Source organism: Dendropsophus ebraccatus, chromosome 4 (genome assembly GCF_027789765.1).
Source record: "Dendropsophus ebraccatus isolate aDenEbr1 chromosome 4, aDenEbr1.pat, whole genome shotgun sequence".
In the NCBI taxonomy this organism is placed as follows: domain Eukaryota; kingdom Metazoa; phylum Chordata; class Amphibia; order Anura; family Hylidae; genus Dendropsophus; species Dendropsophus ebraccatus.
In genome coordinates, this window is record NC_091457.1 from 17,264,791 (window position 1) to 17,277,829 (window position 13,039).

Consider the following 13,039-nt stretch of genomic DNA (forward strand, 5'->3'; position numbering starts at 1 on the left):
GGAGCACCTCTTTGTTGTCCACAGGCTTGTCGATACGGCCATTACCAACATCTGGAGCACTTACTGTTCTACGGAGCAAACATGGGGGCCCAGAACGCGTCTGGGAACACTGCGCTTCACATCTGTGCTCTGTACAATCAGGTAACGTATATGATGATAGTACCTGGGTCTATAACCTTCTGATATAATATGTTTTCAATGACAGTGCTGATGTAATGAAGACATAAGCGATATGTAAAAGGAATAGCCGCCAATATCAGGCTTTGATCCGTGATAATGTGGCAAGAAGAGACTGAGTGATTGAACGTTGCTGTCTTCATTGATTCGATGCCCGCTCTCTTTCTCTACAGGACAGCTGTGCACGGGTCTTGCTTTTCAGAGGAGCCAACAAGGAGATAAAAAATTACAACAGCCAGTCGCCTTTCCAGGTATGAACATAACTTTGTTATACCAACAAAAGTTTATTTTACTTGTATTAAAAGGCTGCAAGACTTTATGATTGATGAGGGTTTGACTTCTAGGTCTCCACTAAGCGCTTTAATAAAGGGGACACGGCAATGGTGTCCCACTACATCCCCTTCTGAGTTTTTCCTGCACAGTGGTGTTCCTGGCAATGCAGGGTACTGCAGTCAGCTCCTTTCACATGCATGAGGCCTCACTGCAGGTCTATGAGAACTACCCATAGCTTCTACCGGAGTCATCTTGGAACCCATCCATGACTATATGATCATGAAGCATTGTCCTGCTGACTGTCTCTCTATGCCATAGGGGAAACAGCTGCCATATAAACTTAAAGGAGAAGTCTGGCAAAATTAATAATTACAATGTGGGAAGGGTCTTGGAGTAACATAATAAAGAACCTATACTTACCGATACCCGTGCCCTCGAAGCACTGCATCACCTGGCTCCCGGACCCTGCCGGATGTTATTTTCTCTCTCTCTCTCTCTCACTGACTGAGCAGGGCATCCATCAGCCAAGTCATGATGTAGCAGGGGAAAGAGATGGAGAATCCAGGCGGGGGTTTGGTAGCAGGACGCATCACTGCGAGGGCATGGGATCCAGTAAGTATAGTTATGTTCAGTCCACCCCCTGCCCATAAAGAATATTTTTTATTTCCCTTCTCCTTTAACTGGCTAAAATACTTACATAAGCCCTTTTACCCAATTTTTGGGCTGAACCAGTCAGATATGGATCCGTGTAATAAAGATGATGATCAACCGAGGAGTGAGCAATCTTTTGCTTATCGGCTGATCGTTGTATTTCGTCAAGCTTGAAAATCACCAGCGCCGCCCGCACATTGCCCCTTATGGTACGTGATGTGTGGCCGATGGCTGCTTAAAGGGTTTATAAAATAATAAAGATGTTATACTTACCTCTCCACGCTGCTCTGGTTTCCTCCTGCCTTTTCCACGTGGTGCTGTCCCCTTTTGGTCAGTGATTGGCTGAGCAGGCTATCACTGCAGAGACTGGTTCAGAAGGGTCAGTGGCGGCTGCCGTCAGCTGGGAAAAGGCAGGAGGACACTAGGGGAGTCGGGATAGGTAAGTATAACTATATCTTTATTATTTTCAATATAAAGCAAAGGCTGCATGGACATTGCTTATGACGTCTGTGCAGCCTCAGACACAAGATTATTGAGTCATATATAGGCCATTTTAGTAGATCTGTGCTTGCTCATAGTGCAGGGTTGGGCCCTAACAGTTTTGAGTACTGGGCCATAGGTAAGAAACCCCCTAATCAGCCTAGAAATCCGTGTAAATAGTATTACCCACTAGTATAAATCGCATGCTTTCCTGTACTCTTACTGTCTCATCTGTCTCCTGTATTGTTACTGTGTATTTAGGCTGTATAGCGGCACTAATACATGATGACAAACTATCAAGACAAGGGAAGATGGATGTATTTGACTGACAGGAGATTTTCTAAACTGGATACAACTGGAGCAAATTCTCGGCCTCTGTGGGTTTTCAGATTCTTGATATTGGATTGATGTCTCCATTCACTGACAGCAGGCAGATTCTGAGAACTAGAAGACTGTGATCTGCAAAGTTTATGCATCCATGTGCCAATCTCCATTGGACTGTGATAATATCAAAATAAGGGTGCCTTCACACATACCATATCGCTGCGAGTCTCTCGCACATAAATCCACAGTGATACTGATTGCTATAAAGTCAATGTACGTGCATTCTCGCTGCATGTTTGGTGCGATTTTGATGCGTGCTTGGTGCGATTTTTACATGCGAGTTTTGATTTTCACAGGAGAGTTTAACACCACAAAAAACGCAGCTGCTTTGGTGCGAGTTTTGTGCGAGTTTTGTGCTATAAATACGCAGCTATACGGTATGTGTAAAGGCACCCTAAGGTGGAGACCCCCTAAACTGATAGTACACATTATACTTCATGGATGGGGAACCTGCGGCCCTCCAACTGATGCAGAACTACAATCCCAATCATGCCTGGACAGCCAAAGCTTTAGCTGTCCAGGCATGATGGTAATTGTAGTTCCGCAACAGCTGGAGGACAGCAGCTTCCCCATCTCTGCTTTAAACTATTTAAGGGTAGGTCCACAGTAAAGCCTCATTCCGCTACTGTAAAACCAATTTAGGTGAACAGAAGGCTGCATTACCTGTGACCATTAGATAGGACGAAATACACAGCAGAGTCTGGGTGTAATTCCCATGTGACCCGTATGGATTCTGCTGCGTGCAGATGTTAGATTTGCAGCAATAAATCTGGTCGCTGAGAGAAGAAATAAACTCATCTTGCCTGCGTACATGTCCTGAGGAGCCTTCAGGACTCTTCTCTGCACTAAACTTTCTGCCTCGCTGCTAACAAGACTCGGCTCTTAAGCTGTCCACATGTGGATTCAGCCGAGTGGAAAAGCAAAGGAACGGCATCTTATTATATTCCTGGGCATGAGTGTACGATCTCGGGGACACTGCATGTAATAGTAACATGTGCAGCAGCTCACTGAATCACCTACAAAGCTGGAGCCGCCATTTTTCCATGTGTTCATTACAGTTCTGTATTCCTTTAGAGATTTCCTTCAAGGCTTAGTGATAGAATATGGCATAGTGTTCCTGATGCTCACTATAAGCCTTGTGTTGCTTTGGCTACGATGGTCCCCTCTCATATTGACTGTAGGGGGCTGTGTCTTTTTTAAACTTTGTAATGTATCATATTAGAGGGAGATCTATTCCTAGCAGTCTCCTTTCCTATTAAACTGGTCTCAGCAAGTGCCAGAGATTTGTAATTTACTTCTATTAAAAAATCGGAAGTCTTCCAGTATTTTTCAGCTGCTGCATGTCCTGCAGGAAGTGTTTTTTTTCCTTCCAGTCTGACACAGTGCTCTCTGCTGCCACCTCTGTCCATGTCAGGAACTGTCCAGAGCAGTTGCAAATCCCCATAGAAAACCACTACCACTTCCTGCAGAACATACAGCAGCTGAAGAGGCAAAATAAACTAGCAGCTCACTGAGAGATGAGATGAAGTTACATGCTGTCCATGCAAGTCTATGGAGAGGCAGGGGAGAGTAGAACATAAGCCAACAGAGAGACCTCAGAAAGACTACAGGAGCTTATAGTGAGTAGTTCTGGATTTACAGCTTAGACTTTTCAGTACTGCTTTATAATGTCCTCCACGCTGATTCTTCTAAACTTTTGCTATAAAGATACAGAGGAGCATAATAACAGTCGAAGGCATATACTGCATCTCCACTTAACCCCCTAGGAGGAGCAGAACACCTGTGAAAATGATGGGTGTTTTGCTACTCTTTAGGGAGATGGCACTTAGCACTGCCACAAATAGGTCCAAGGCAGCAAATCCACAATCCCTGTTTATCCACTCATGCAACAGGTTAGACTTTTTTTCAAGCAGTTAAAGTGACTCTGTACCCACAATCTGACCCCCCCCCCCAAACCACTTGTACCTTCGGATAGCTGCTTTTAATCCAAGATCTGTTCTGGGGTCCGGTTCGGCAGGTGATGCAGTTATTGTCCTAAAAAACAACTTTTAAACTTGCAGCCCCGTGTCCAACTGGCGTGGCCTAGAGTGTCTGTGCATTAGGCTGGCACAACCTCTCTGTCCCTCCTCCCCGCCCTCTTCATCATTAGGAATGCTCCAGGCAGATTGTCTCCTATTCATCAGCTGTGAGAACAGGGCACATGGACTGGATCCTTAAGGCACCTGTGCAATGTTCACTGCAGAGGATTAGCAAGAATTCTGCCAGTGGCATTCCTAATGATGGAGAGGGTGGGGAGGAGGGACGGAGGGGTGGTGCAAAGTTACAGACCCTCTAGGCCACGCCAGTTTGGCACAGGGCTGCAAGTTTCAAAGTTGTTTTTTAGGACAATAACTGCATCACCTGCTGAACGGACCCCAGGACAGATCTTGGATTAAAAGCAGCTATCCGAAGGTACAAGCGGTTTGAGGGGGGGGGGGGGCAGATTGTGGGTACAGAGTCACTTTAATCCGTACTGCAACCATTAGTCATGGTAATGTGACAGATGTTCTGCTCCTCCTAGAGCTGATAAGACATGTTGGGAGTTGCAGTTTTGCACCTTCTCTAGGGCCTCAGAGAATGCTAGGATTCTAGAGCTGATAAGACATGCTGGGAGTTGTAGTTAGCTGGAGAGCCACAGGTTAGAGATCACTATAAAACACAGTACCAGGATTCTAGAGCTGATAAGACATGCTGGGAGTTGTAGTTAGCTGGAGAGCCACAGGTTAGAGATCACTATAAAACACAGTACCAGGATTCTAGAGTTGATAAGATATGCTGGGAGTTGAAGTTTTGCATCTTCTTTAGGGCCTCAGAGAATGCTAGGATTCTAGAGCTGATAAGATATGCTGGGAGTTGTAGTTTTGCATCTTCTTTAGGGCCACAGAGAATGCTAGGATTCTAGAGCTTATAAGACTTGCTGGGAGTTGTAGTTTTGCAACAGCTGGAGAGCCACAGGTTGCAGATTTCTGGCAAAGAGCAAGAAATTAGAGTCAGTAGAAGACAAGAACATCCAGTATCCCCGGCTGTGCACAGCAGGTATCCTGCAATCATCTACAGTCCCTACATTCCCTTACACCTCAGGTCAGATGATCCGTCCTCTCTCCGTCCACCACCTAAAATCCCCCGCAGACTTAGCGGCCGAGCAGCGTCACATGCCCCCCTCCCGTATCACATATTACATCGCTGACCATACCTGACATGCAGGAACTATTTTAAGACTATTGTCAAAGCACAGATGGAATAATGATTCATATTTGGAGGAGCTACACATTAAGATCTAAGAAATGGTTGCTAAGAGACTTTTTTTTTTTTTTTTTTTTAATAAGTAAGCAGGCCATTATTGGCAGATCAGTCACTCGCAGCACAGAAGCATAGCATCTAGCATATATTTCGGAGGAGGATACTGGAGGCAGGGAATATAGTGTGAGAAGAGATGAGCACTCTCAGCCAGGACGGGGAGAAGAGCTGAAGGTAAATCGCTCACAACCACATTTTTTATCATTTCTCCTACCCAAAGATGGGTACCGGGGAGGGGGTAATCTTTCCCTTTACACCCTCGCCATGCCTTAAAGGGATAACATCCCTGCATTCAGGGACACAATCAACTACAACTCCCAGCAGGCTGTCAGGGCAGGTTGAGACTTGTAGTTATACAGCAAAGCTATTTTTTAATTTGCAAACACCGGGGGGAGTTGTTTGTGCCGTGCGACCACACAGCGTCGGGGATAATGTATGAGCTGTGACTGTTTCAGCGGCTTTAAATTAATTTTAAATGGATTTGGTCGGCGATACATTTAACAAATTACGCGGCAATTAAATGAAAGCTTGTTAACAAGTGACAGGATTTTATTATTAGCGAGGGGGGGGATGTTCGGCATCTTCTTCTTCTCATAGTCGTTTTCCATCGTCCCTGCTTCTGCTTCATGTATGCTGGGAGTTACGCAATGTGTGGGCTGCAGGATTTTTTTTTTTAGTCCCCAGTTTGCTGCATGTAGGGTGGAGGAATTGTTCTTTAGAACACCGCGGTTAGAAGATGCAGATATATGTATCCAAGTCAGGGTACATTTACAGATATATTGCATCCGATAGGGGCAAAAAATTTTAGACATTTTTTGGGGATGGTGCATGGTGAATGACATCAGCTCCCCAGGTTACTAAATTTGCACTTTTTTTCCCCCTTCCTTGCTGAAAAACAGCCGAGGGAATAAAAAAGTGAAATTTGATTATCTAGGCAGTAAATGTGATCAGTGTGATTGTCGCTTCCCTTCCTCCACAGTATGCAAATGAGCCCTCCTCCAGAAGGAAGAGAATGGTCTCTAGTGCCACCTATAGGTAGCTATTAGAGATGAGCGAACCTCAAGCATGCTCGAGTCGATCCGAACCCGAACTTTCGGCATTTGATTAGCGGTGGCTGCTGAACTTGGATAAAGCCCTAAGGCTATGTGGAAAACATGGATATAGTCATTGGCTGTATCCATGTTTTCCAGACAACCTTAGAGCTTTATCCAAGTTCAGCAGCCACCGCTAATCAAATACCGAACAATCGGGTTCGGATCGATTCGAACCCGAACCCGGTTCGCTCATCTCTAGTAGCTATCTTGTAAAGCAGTATGTAACCCATGAAATCTATCAGCTACCCAGTGTTCCCCAACCTCGGGTCCGGACGAACTGAAGCTTGCTTGTGATTCACTCATCTTTAATATTTAGCGGTCCCACAGTATGGATGGAGAGACAGTTCCTATACTCAACCACTGCCACCTCAAGGACTTTTGAGACCATGTTCTTGTGTTTGCGGGAGTCCCAGTGGGAAGAGCCCCTCTGATCAGACACCTATATCTCACCTATTTTGGTATCCTATAAAGCCCAACTAGGAATTGTATAATCTTCCCGAAGGAACGTGGGCTTAAGCTTTTAAATTGGACCTGTCAGTAGGATAACGGGTGGAAATAAACCCAAGGCTAGATAAGGCTTTTCATCGGGATTCCAGACACATCCTTTTTTATCTCCACAGTCTTTTTTTCGTGTCAATATAAAACCTTTGTTGCTAATATGCTAATGAGTCTCAAGTGCCCAAGGGGCGTATCCAAGCATGGCAAGAGCCCAGGTTAGTCCTCCTATTAACCCCTTCTGTGCCCACATGTATAAGCCTACCCTTTTTGAAAGACAGTCAGATAAAGACGACCTAACCTGGATTTTCCTGGGCTTCTGCCGTGTTGGAGGACTCCCCCTGGACACTTAAGTCTTATTAGCATATTACCAAAAAAGCTTATATCTCACAGACTGAAAGGAATATCGAAATAAGAACGATATGCCCAGAGTCCTGATGACTATCCGTATCTAGTCATGTTCTTACTTTCCCACCTGTTTTCCTGTTGAGAGTTGACTGCTTTAATACTCCGTACACCAGCTGGTTCTCCACAAGGAGTCAGTATCTTCCAAGAACTTATTCTGTAGGAAAGTGAGATGAAACCATTTAAAGGAGACCTGTCAGCCGAGTCAGCCCCCCGAACCCACCCCACCCCGGACAGGGCCCGGCATACATACCGGCTCCTGTGCTTCCTGTCTCGGTCCCGCCGCAGAGATATGGCCGAGTCTGATGGCCATAGGAAATTAATGGAGCAGTTATTTCCTATGATCATCTGGCTCGTCTCAGCTCATCTGCATATTGAGCGCACTGATGAGCCGACGGCCATATCTCCCCAGCGGGACCGGGAGCTGGAAGTGCAGGAGCTGGTATGTTTGCTGGGCCCTGGCCGGGGTGGGGTGGGTTCGGGGGGCTGACACGGCTGACAGGTCTCCTTTAACATCGAGAATCTGACAGCTGCAATTCAGGTTCCTGACTGCTGGCACTGTTAGATAGCTGTTAGGTCAAAGAGACACAGGAAACCGTTCATATATCTGTCTGTGCTTTCAGAACATAGACTGTATTCATGTTTTCCTGGACTCCATAGAGGTTCATCCAACTTCTTCAGCCAATGGTATTCAGATACTGAACGATCGGACTGGAGCATGCTTGAGTTTTGCTCACCTCCCAATAGAGACCCCGATACTCCATAGTGGCTACACCACCAAAACTTTTTCTACCATCAAGAATGTCAAAAATTGTGACCGTATTTCAGGCTATTTGTGTCAAGGTCCTGATCAGAATTCTCTACTGTAAGAGCAGTGAGACTATGGGACCCTCTGCCACATGATATTCATGAACAAGTTACAGTCTACAGTCACAGTCACTAGATTTGTTGAGACAGGACGCTGAGCCAGAGATTTAGTTTTATTGCCAAATTTGTATTCGGGAAAGAATTTTTCCCTGGTACAGGCCAATTGTTACCAGCCTCATAAAGGTATTTTTTCTTTTTTCTGGATCAACACAGTAGGGTTGTAGTTGGACTCCATAGACTCTTTTCAACTATGTAAGGCTTGTTTTCTGGCTCACGATAGGATGTGATAGGCCCATTGACTTGATCAGGCAGAACATAGTCACATTGTAACTGGGTTCTATCTATTTCCGCTATGTATACTTGTGTTCTTATATGACAATATGACTACGATCTGCCCTGTTAAGTCAATGGGCATTGCAGAACTGAATAGCTAGAGCTGGAATCAGAGCAGTCTCCAGTATCAACCTCATTCCTGTACTGTAACTCACACACCAGGGGCAGTTATATAAGGAACCATGACACTTATCAGTATATGTCTGGAGAAACCTGCATGAGCACAGAGAGACTTACAGACGGGAGACCACCTGGCTCATGGCCTGGAGCGGTGACCATTAGGCCACCATCATCTCCTTAGTGGATTGTCCTCCTTTTTCGCTCAGTGTGATTATATATTACGGGTAGCTGTTAGCACACGTCTAATCCGCCTTTAGGAGGTACAGTATCTCCCCCAGGAACATTGCTGGGAGACATTTTACTTTCCTTTTTAATTAGTTTTTCCTCTTTAATGTGGGGGAAAATATCCTGAAAACACCAATAACTTGCACCAAGTGTTATACGGGTCTCTATCTGTAGGTGTAATGATCATGTTGTGTTATATGGGTCTCTATCTGTAGGTGTAATGATCATGTTGTGTTATATGGGTCTCTATCTGTAGGTGTAGTGATCATACATTGTGTTATACTGGTCCCTATGTATACAGTAGGTGTAGTCATCATATATTCTGTTATACGGTCCCTATCTGTAGGTGTAATGATCTTACATTGTGTTATAATGGTCCCTATGTATAGGTGTAGTGATCATACGTTCTGTTATATGGGTCCCTATCTACAGGTGTAATGATCATGTTGTGTTATACTGGTCCCTATGTATAGGTGTAGGGATCATACGTTGTGTTATACGGGTCCCTATCTACAGGTGTAATGATCATGTTGTGTTATACTGGTCCCTATGTATAGGTGTAGGGATCATACGTTGTGTTATACAGGTCCCTATCTACAGATGCAATGATCATACGTTGTGTTATACGGCTCCCTATCTACAGGGATAAAGATCATGTTGTGTTATACGGGTCCCTATGTATAGGGGTAATAATCATACGTTGTGTTATACGGGTCCCTATGTATAGGTGTAGGGATCATACGTTGTGTTATACGGGTCCCTCTCTACTGGTGTAATGATCATACGTTGTACTATACGGGTCCCTATGTATAGGTGTAATGATCATACGTTGTGTTATACGGGTCCCTATAGTTGTAATGATCATACGTTGGGTTATACGGGTCCGTATCTACAGAGGTAATGATCATACGTTGTGTTATACTGTCCCTGTCTATAGGTGTGATGATCATACATTATGTTATACTGTCCCTGTCTATAGGTGTGATGATCATACATTATGTTATACGGGTCCCTGTCTATAGGTGTGATGATCATACATTATGTTATACGGGTCCCTGTCTATAGGTGTGATGATCATACATTGTGTTATACGGGTCAGTTTCTACAGGGTTAATGATCATACGTTGTGTTATACTGTCCCTATCCATAGATGTAATGATCATACATTATGTTATACGGCTCCCTATGCATAGTTGTAATGATCGTATGTTGTGTTATATGTGTATCTGCTCTTATGTGGGTAAATGGTGCAGAGTTCAAGTGTCAAACCTTTGGCCCTCCAGCTGTTGCAGAACTACAATTCCCATCATGCCAAATCTTTGGCTGTGTAGGCATGATTGGATTTGTAGTTTTGCAAGATTGACCCCCCTGATCTATAGAAAATGGGCCCCTGTTAACTGCAGGAGCAGCCATTTAGGACATTGACATTAGATAAGATTACTTCTCAGATGGACATTCATTTGGTCAACAGCTATCTCTCTGGATTCCCACATACACATGCCCTCTTATCCTAGCCAAGGGTGTGTGTGTTCTCAATGATGAAGAGTAGAAGCCATTGCCAGACAGCTCTGATGCCAGCCGAGAACAAAAGGTTCAGGTGCATTGAATTACTTCTCCATCCTTTGCTCCTCCGAAATCTGGTGTCGGAGAAAAATTCTGCGGTACTTACGTAGTGCTGCAGGCTGAGGGAATCCCGGCCGGAGTGTACACACATAGTATACACTCCGGCCGGGATCCCTAGCGGTGCCGTAGAAAACTGACATGTCAGTTTTCTGCGGCCTCTATTCAGTGAATAGCGGCCGCAGAAAACCCTGTCGGTTCACACAATGGAGCGAGCGGCTCTGGCCGAACACTCCATAGTGTACTGTGGTGAGTTCTGATGCATGGGGCACACGGATGCGCCCGCATGAGAACTCAGAGGCGCTAAAGATCATCCGGCACGGAACGGCTGGTCTCATACTACATGTGACCATAGCCTTAGGGTGCGTTCACCCGTATGGAATCTGTAGCAGATTTGATGACGCAGATTTGAATCTGCAGCAGATCCGATGACGCAGATTTGAATCTGCAGCAGATCCGGAGCAGATTTAATGGCCCAGATTAGATTCAAAGCAAATCTGCTGCAGATCCTGTACGTGTGAACGCATCCTTAAGGGTGTTTTCACATGTACAGGATCCACAGCAGATTTGGTGGTGCTGATTTGAAGCTGCAGATTTGCTTTTAATCTGCAACTTCAAATCTGCGCCATCAAATCTGCTGCAGATCCTGTACGTGTGAACACACCCTAAGGGTGAAAATCATGTGAAAATCAAAACTTGCATGTAAAAATCGCACCAAACACGCAGCGATAAAAACACAGCGATAAATACGCAGCGATATGGTACGTGTGAAGCTACCCTTAGGGTGCGTTCACACGTACAGGATCTGCAGCAGATTTGATGGCGCAGATTTAAAGTTGCAGATTAAAAGCAAATCTGCAGCTTCAAATCAGCACCACCAAATCTGCTAAGGATCCTGTACATGTGAACACACCCTTAAGGATGCTGGGTTTACAAGGAGCGATAATTCGCCCGATCGTACAATTAACGATTTCGAAGTAATATTTTTTTTTTTTAATAACAATCAGCGTTTAGACGGAACAATATATCGTACGGAAAAGATTGTTTTGCGATCGCTTAGACCTATCTTGCACATAGGTTAAATCAGTGAACGACTGTTTACACAGAACGATCTGCAAATTTTTTTTTGTGAACGACCAACGACAATTTGAGAACATGTTCAAAGATGAAAATGAACAATTTCTCGCTCGTTGCTTGATCGTTCACTGCGTTTACATGTTTGAATTTGATCGTTATTGTGCAAATTCACACGATAATCGTTCCGTGTAAACGCAGCATAACTCTGCGCCATCAAATCTGCTGCAGATCCTGTATGTGTGAACGCACCCTTAGGCTATATTCACACTATGTAACTTTCCGGCCGTAGCGCGCTCCGTGAATAAGTGGCCAGAGATTTACGTAGTTTGCGTACATTGGAAAGAATACGATCTACGGCTGTACAGTTCACACTACGTACGAACTTACGCCCGGATCGCATGCGGCGCCGTTAAAAATGAACCAGACCATTGTTTCGGGATGGAAATGCTGTAACTTACGCCCGTAGTGTAACATGCGGTCCCGTACGGAGTGGTGGTTTCTTCTTTTTTCCACTTTGTTTTGCCGATCCAAAAGGTTCTGTGGGGTGTCCGGGGCTAGCCGAAGATATCCCAGTAAAATACCACTGTCAGATCGCTACGTACGCCGCTCAGGAAGCGTACGTAGCTTACAGGCGTAAGTTCGTGGACCGTACGTAGCCGGCCGCAACTTGCGTAAATTCCGGCCGGAGTTTTGCACGTATATGTCCGGCCGTGAAAAATATGCGGCCGGACATATACGTAGTGTGAACATAGCCTAAGGGTGCGTTCACACGTACAGGATCTGCAGCAGATTCAATGGCGCAGATTTGAAGCTGCAGATTCAAAGCAAATCAATTCTGGACCATCAAATCTGCTGTGGATCTGCTGCGGATCTGTTGCTGATTCAAATCTGCGCCATCAAATCTGCTGCAGATCTGCTGTAGATACTGTACGTGTGAACGCACCCTAATGTTGCCTTTACACAGAGATTTATCTGACAGATTTTTGAAGCCGAAGCCAGGAATGGATTTGAAAAGAGGAGAAATCTCATTCTTTCCTTTATGGCCTGTTCTCTGTTTATAGTCTGTTCCTGGCTTTGGCTTCAAAAATCTGTCAGATAAATCTCTCTGTGTAAAGGCCCTAAAGAACATCCTCTTGCTTTAGTTCCGGTTGTAAAGCACTTCTGTATGCAACGTTTTCTCCTACCTGCTCATACATGGTAAAGTTGGGGCAGACATGGGGGCATCTTTCATGTCATCCCTCAACATTGCTAGTTACAACAATATACAACTGGGAGCCAATAAGAGCTAATGGCCCTGAGGGAAACGGGTAGGAATAAACTGCGTGTTTATGTAGCTTTATTAATATTCATTTCAGTATTCTGCTATGTGTTATGTTTTTATTGTGCTTGTTCCTGATCCTTTGTATAGACAGAAGCGGCTACTAACCAGGACATTACAATCACTTTACTATGGACAATTTTCCTATATTAATATTGTGAGTTTTCCTCAGCTCGTCATAATT

The 13,039-nt window shown here is 44.8% G+C and overlaps 1 protein-coding gene across 10 annotated transcripts in view; it reads left to right on the plus strand.

Moving 5' to 3' along the window:
• SHANK2 (SH3 and multiple ankyrin repeat domains 2) overlaps positions 1 to 13,039 on the plus strand; it is a 412,049-nt gene that overhangs the window by 129,540 nt on the left and 269,470 nt on the right. For all 10 annotated transcript variants that reach the window (XM_069965179.1, XM_069965178.1, XM_069965182.1 and 7 more), the window contains exons 8-9: positions 25 to 141; positions 351 to 428. In XM_069965179.1, the coding sequence (XP_069821280.1) occupies positions 25 to 141; positions 351 to 428 (195 nt within the window). The remainder of the gene's footprint in view (positions 1 to 24; positions 142 to 350; positions 429 to 13,039) is intronic.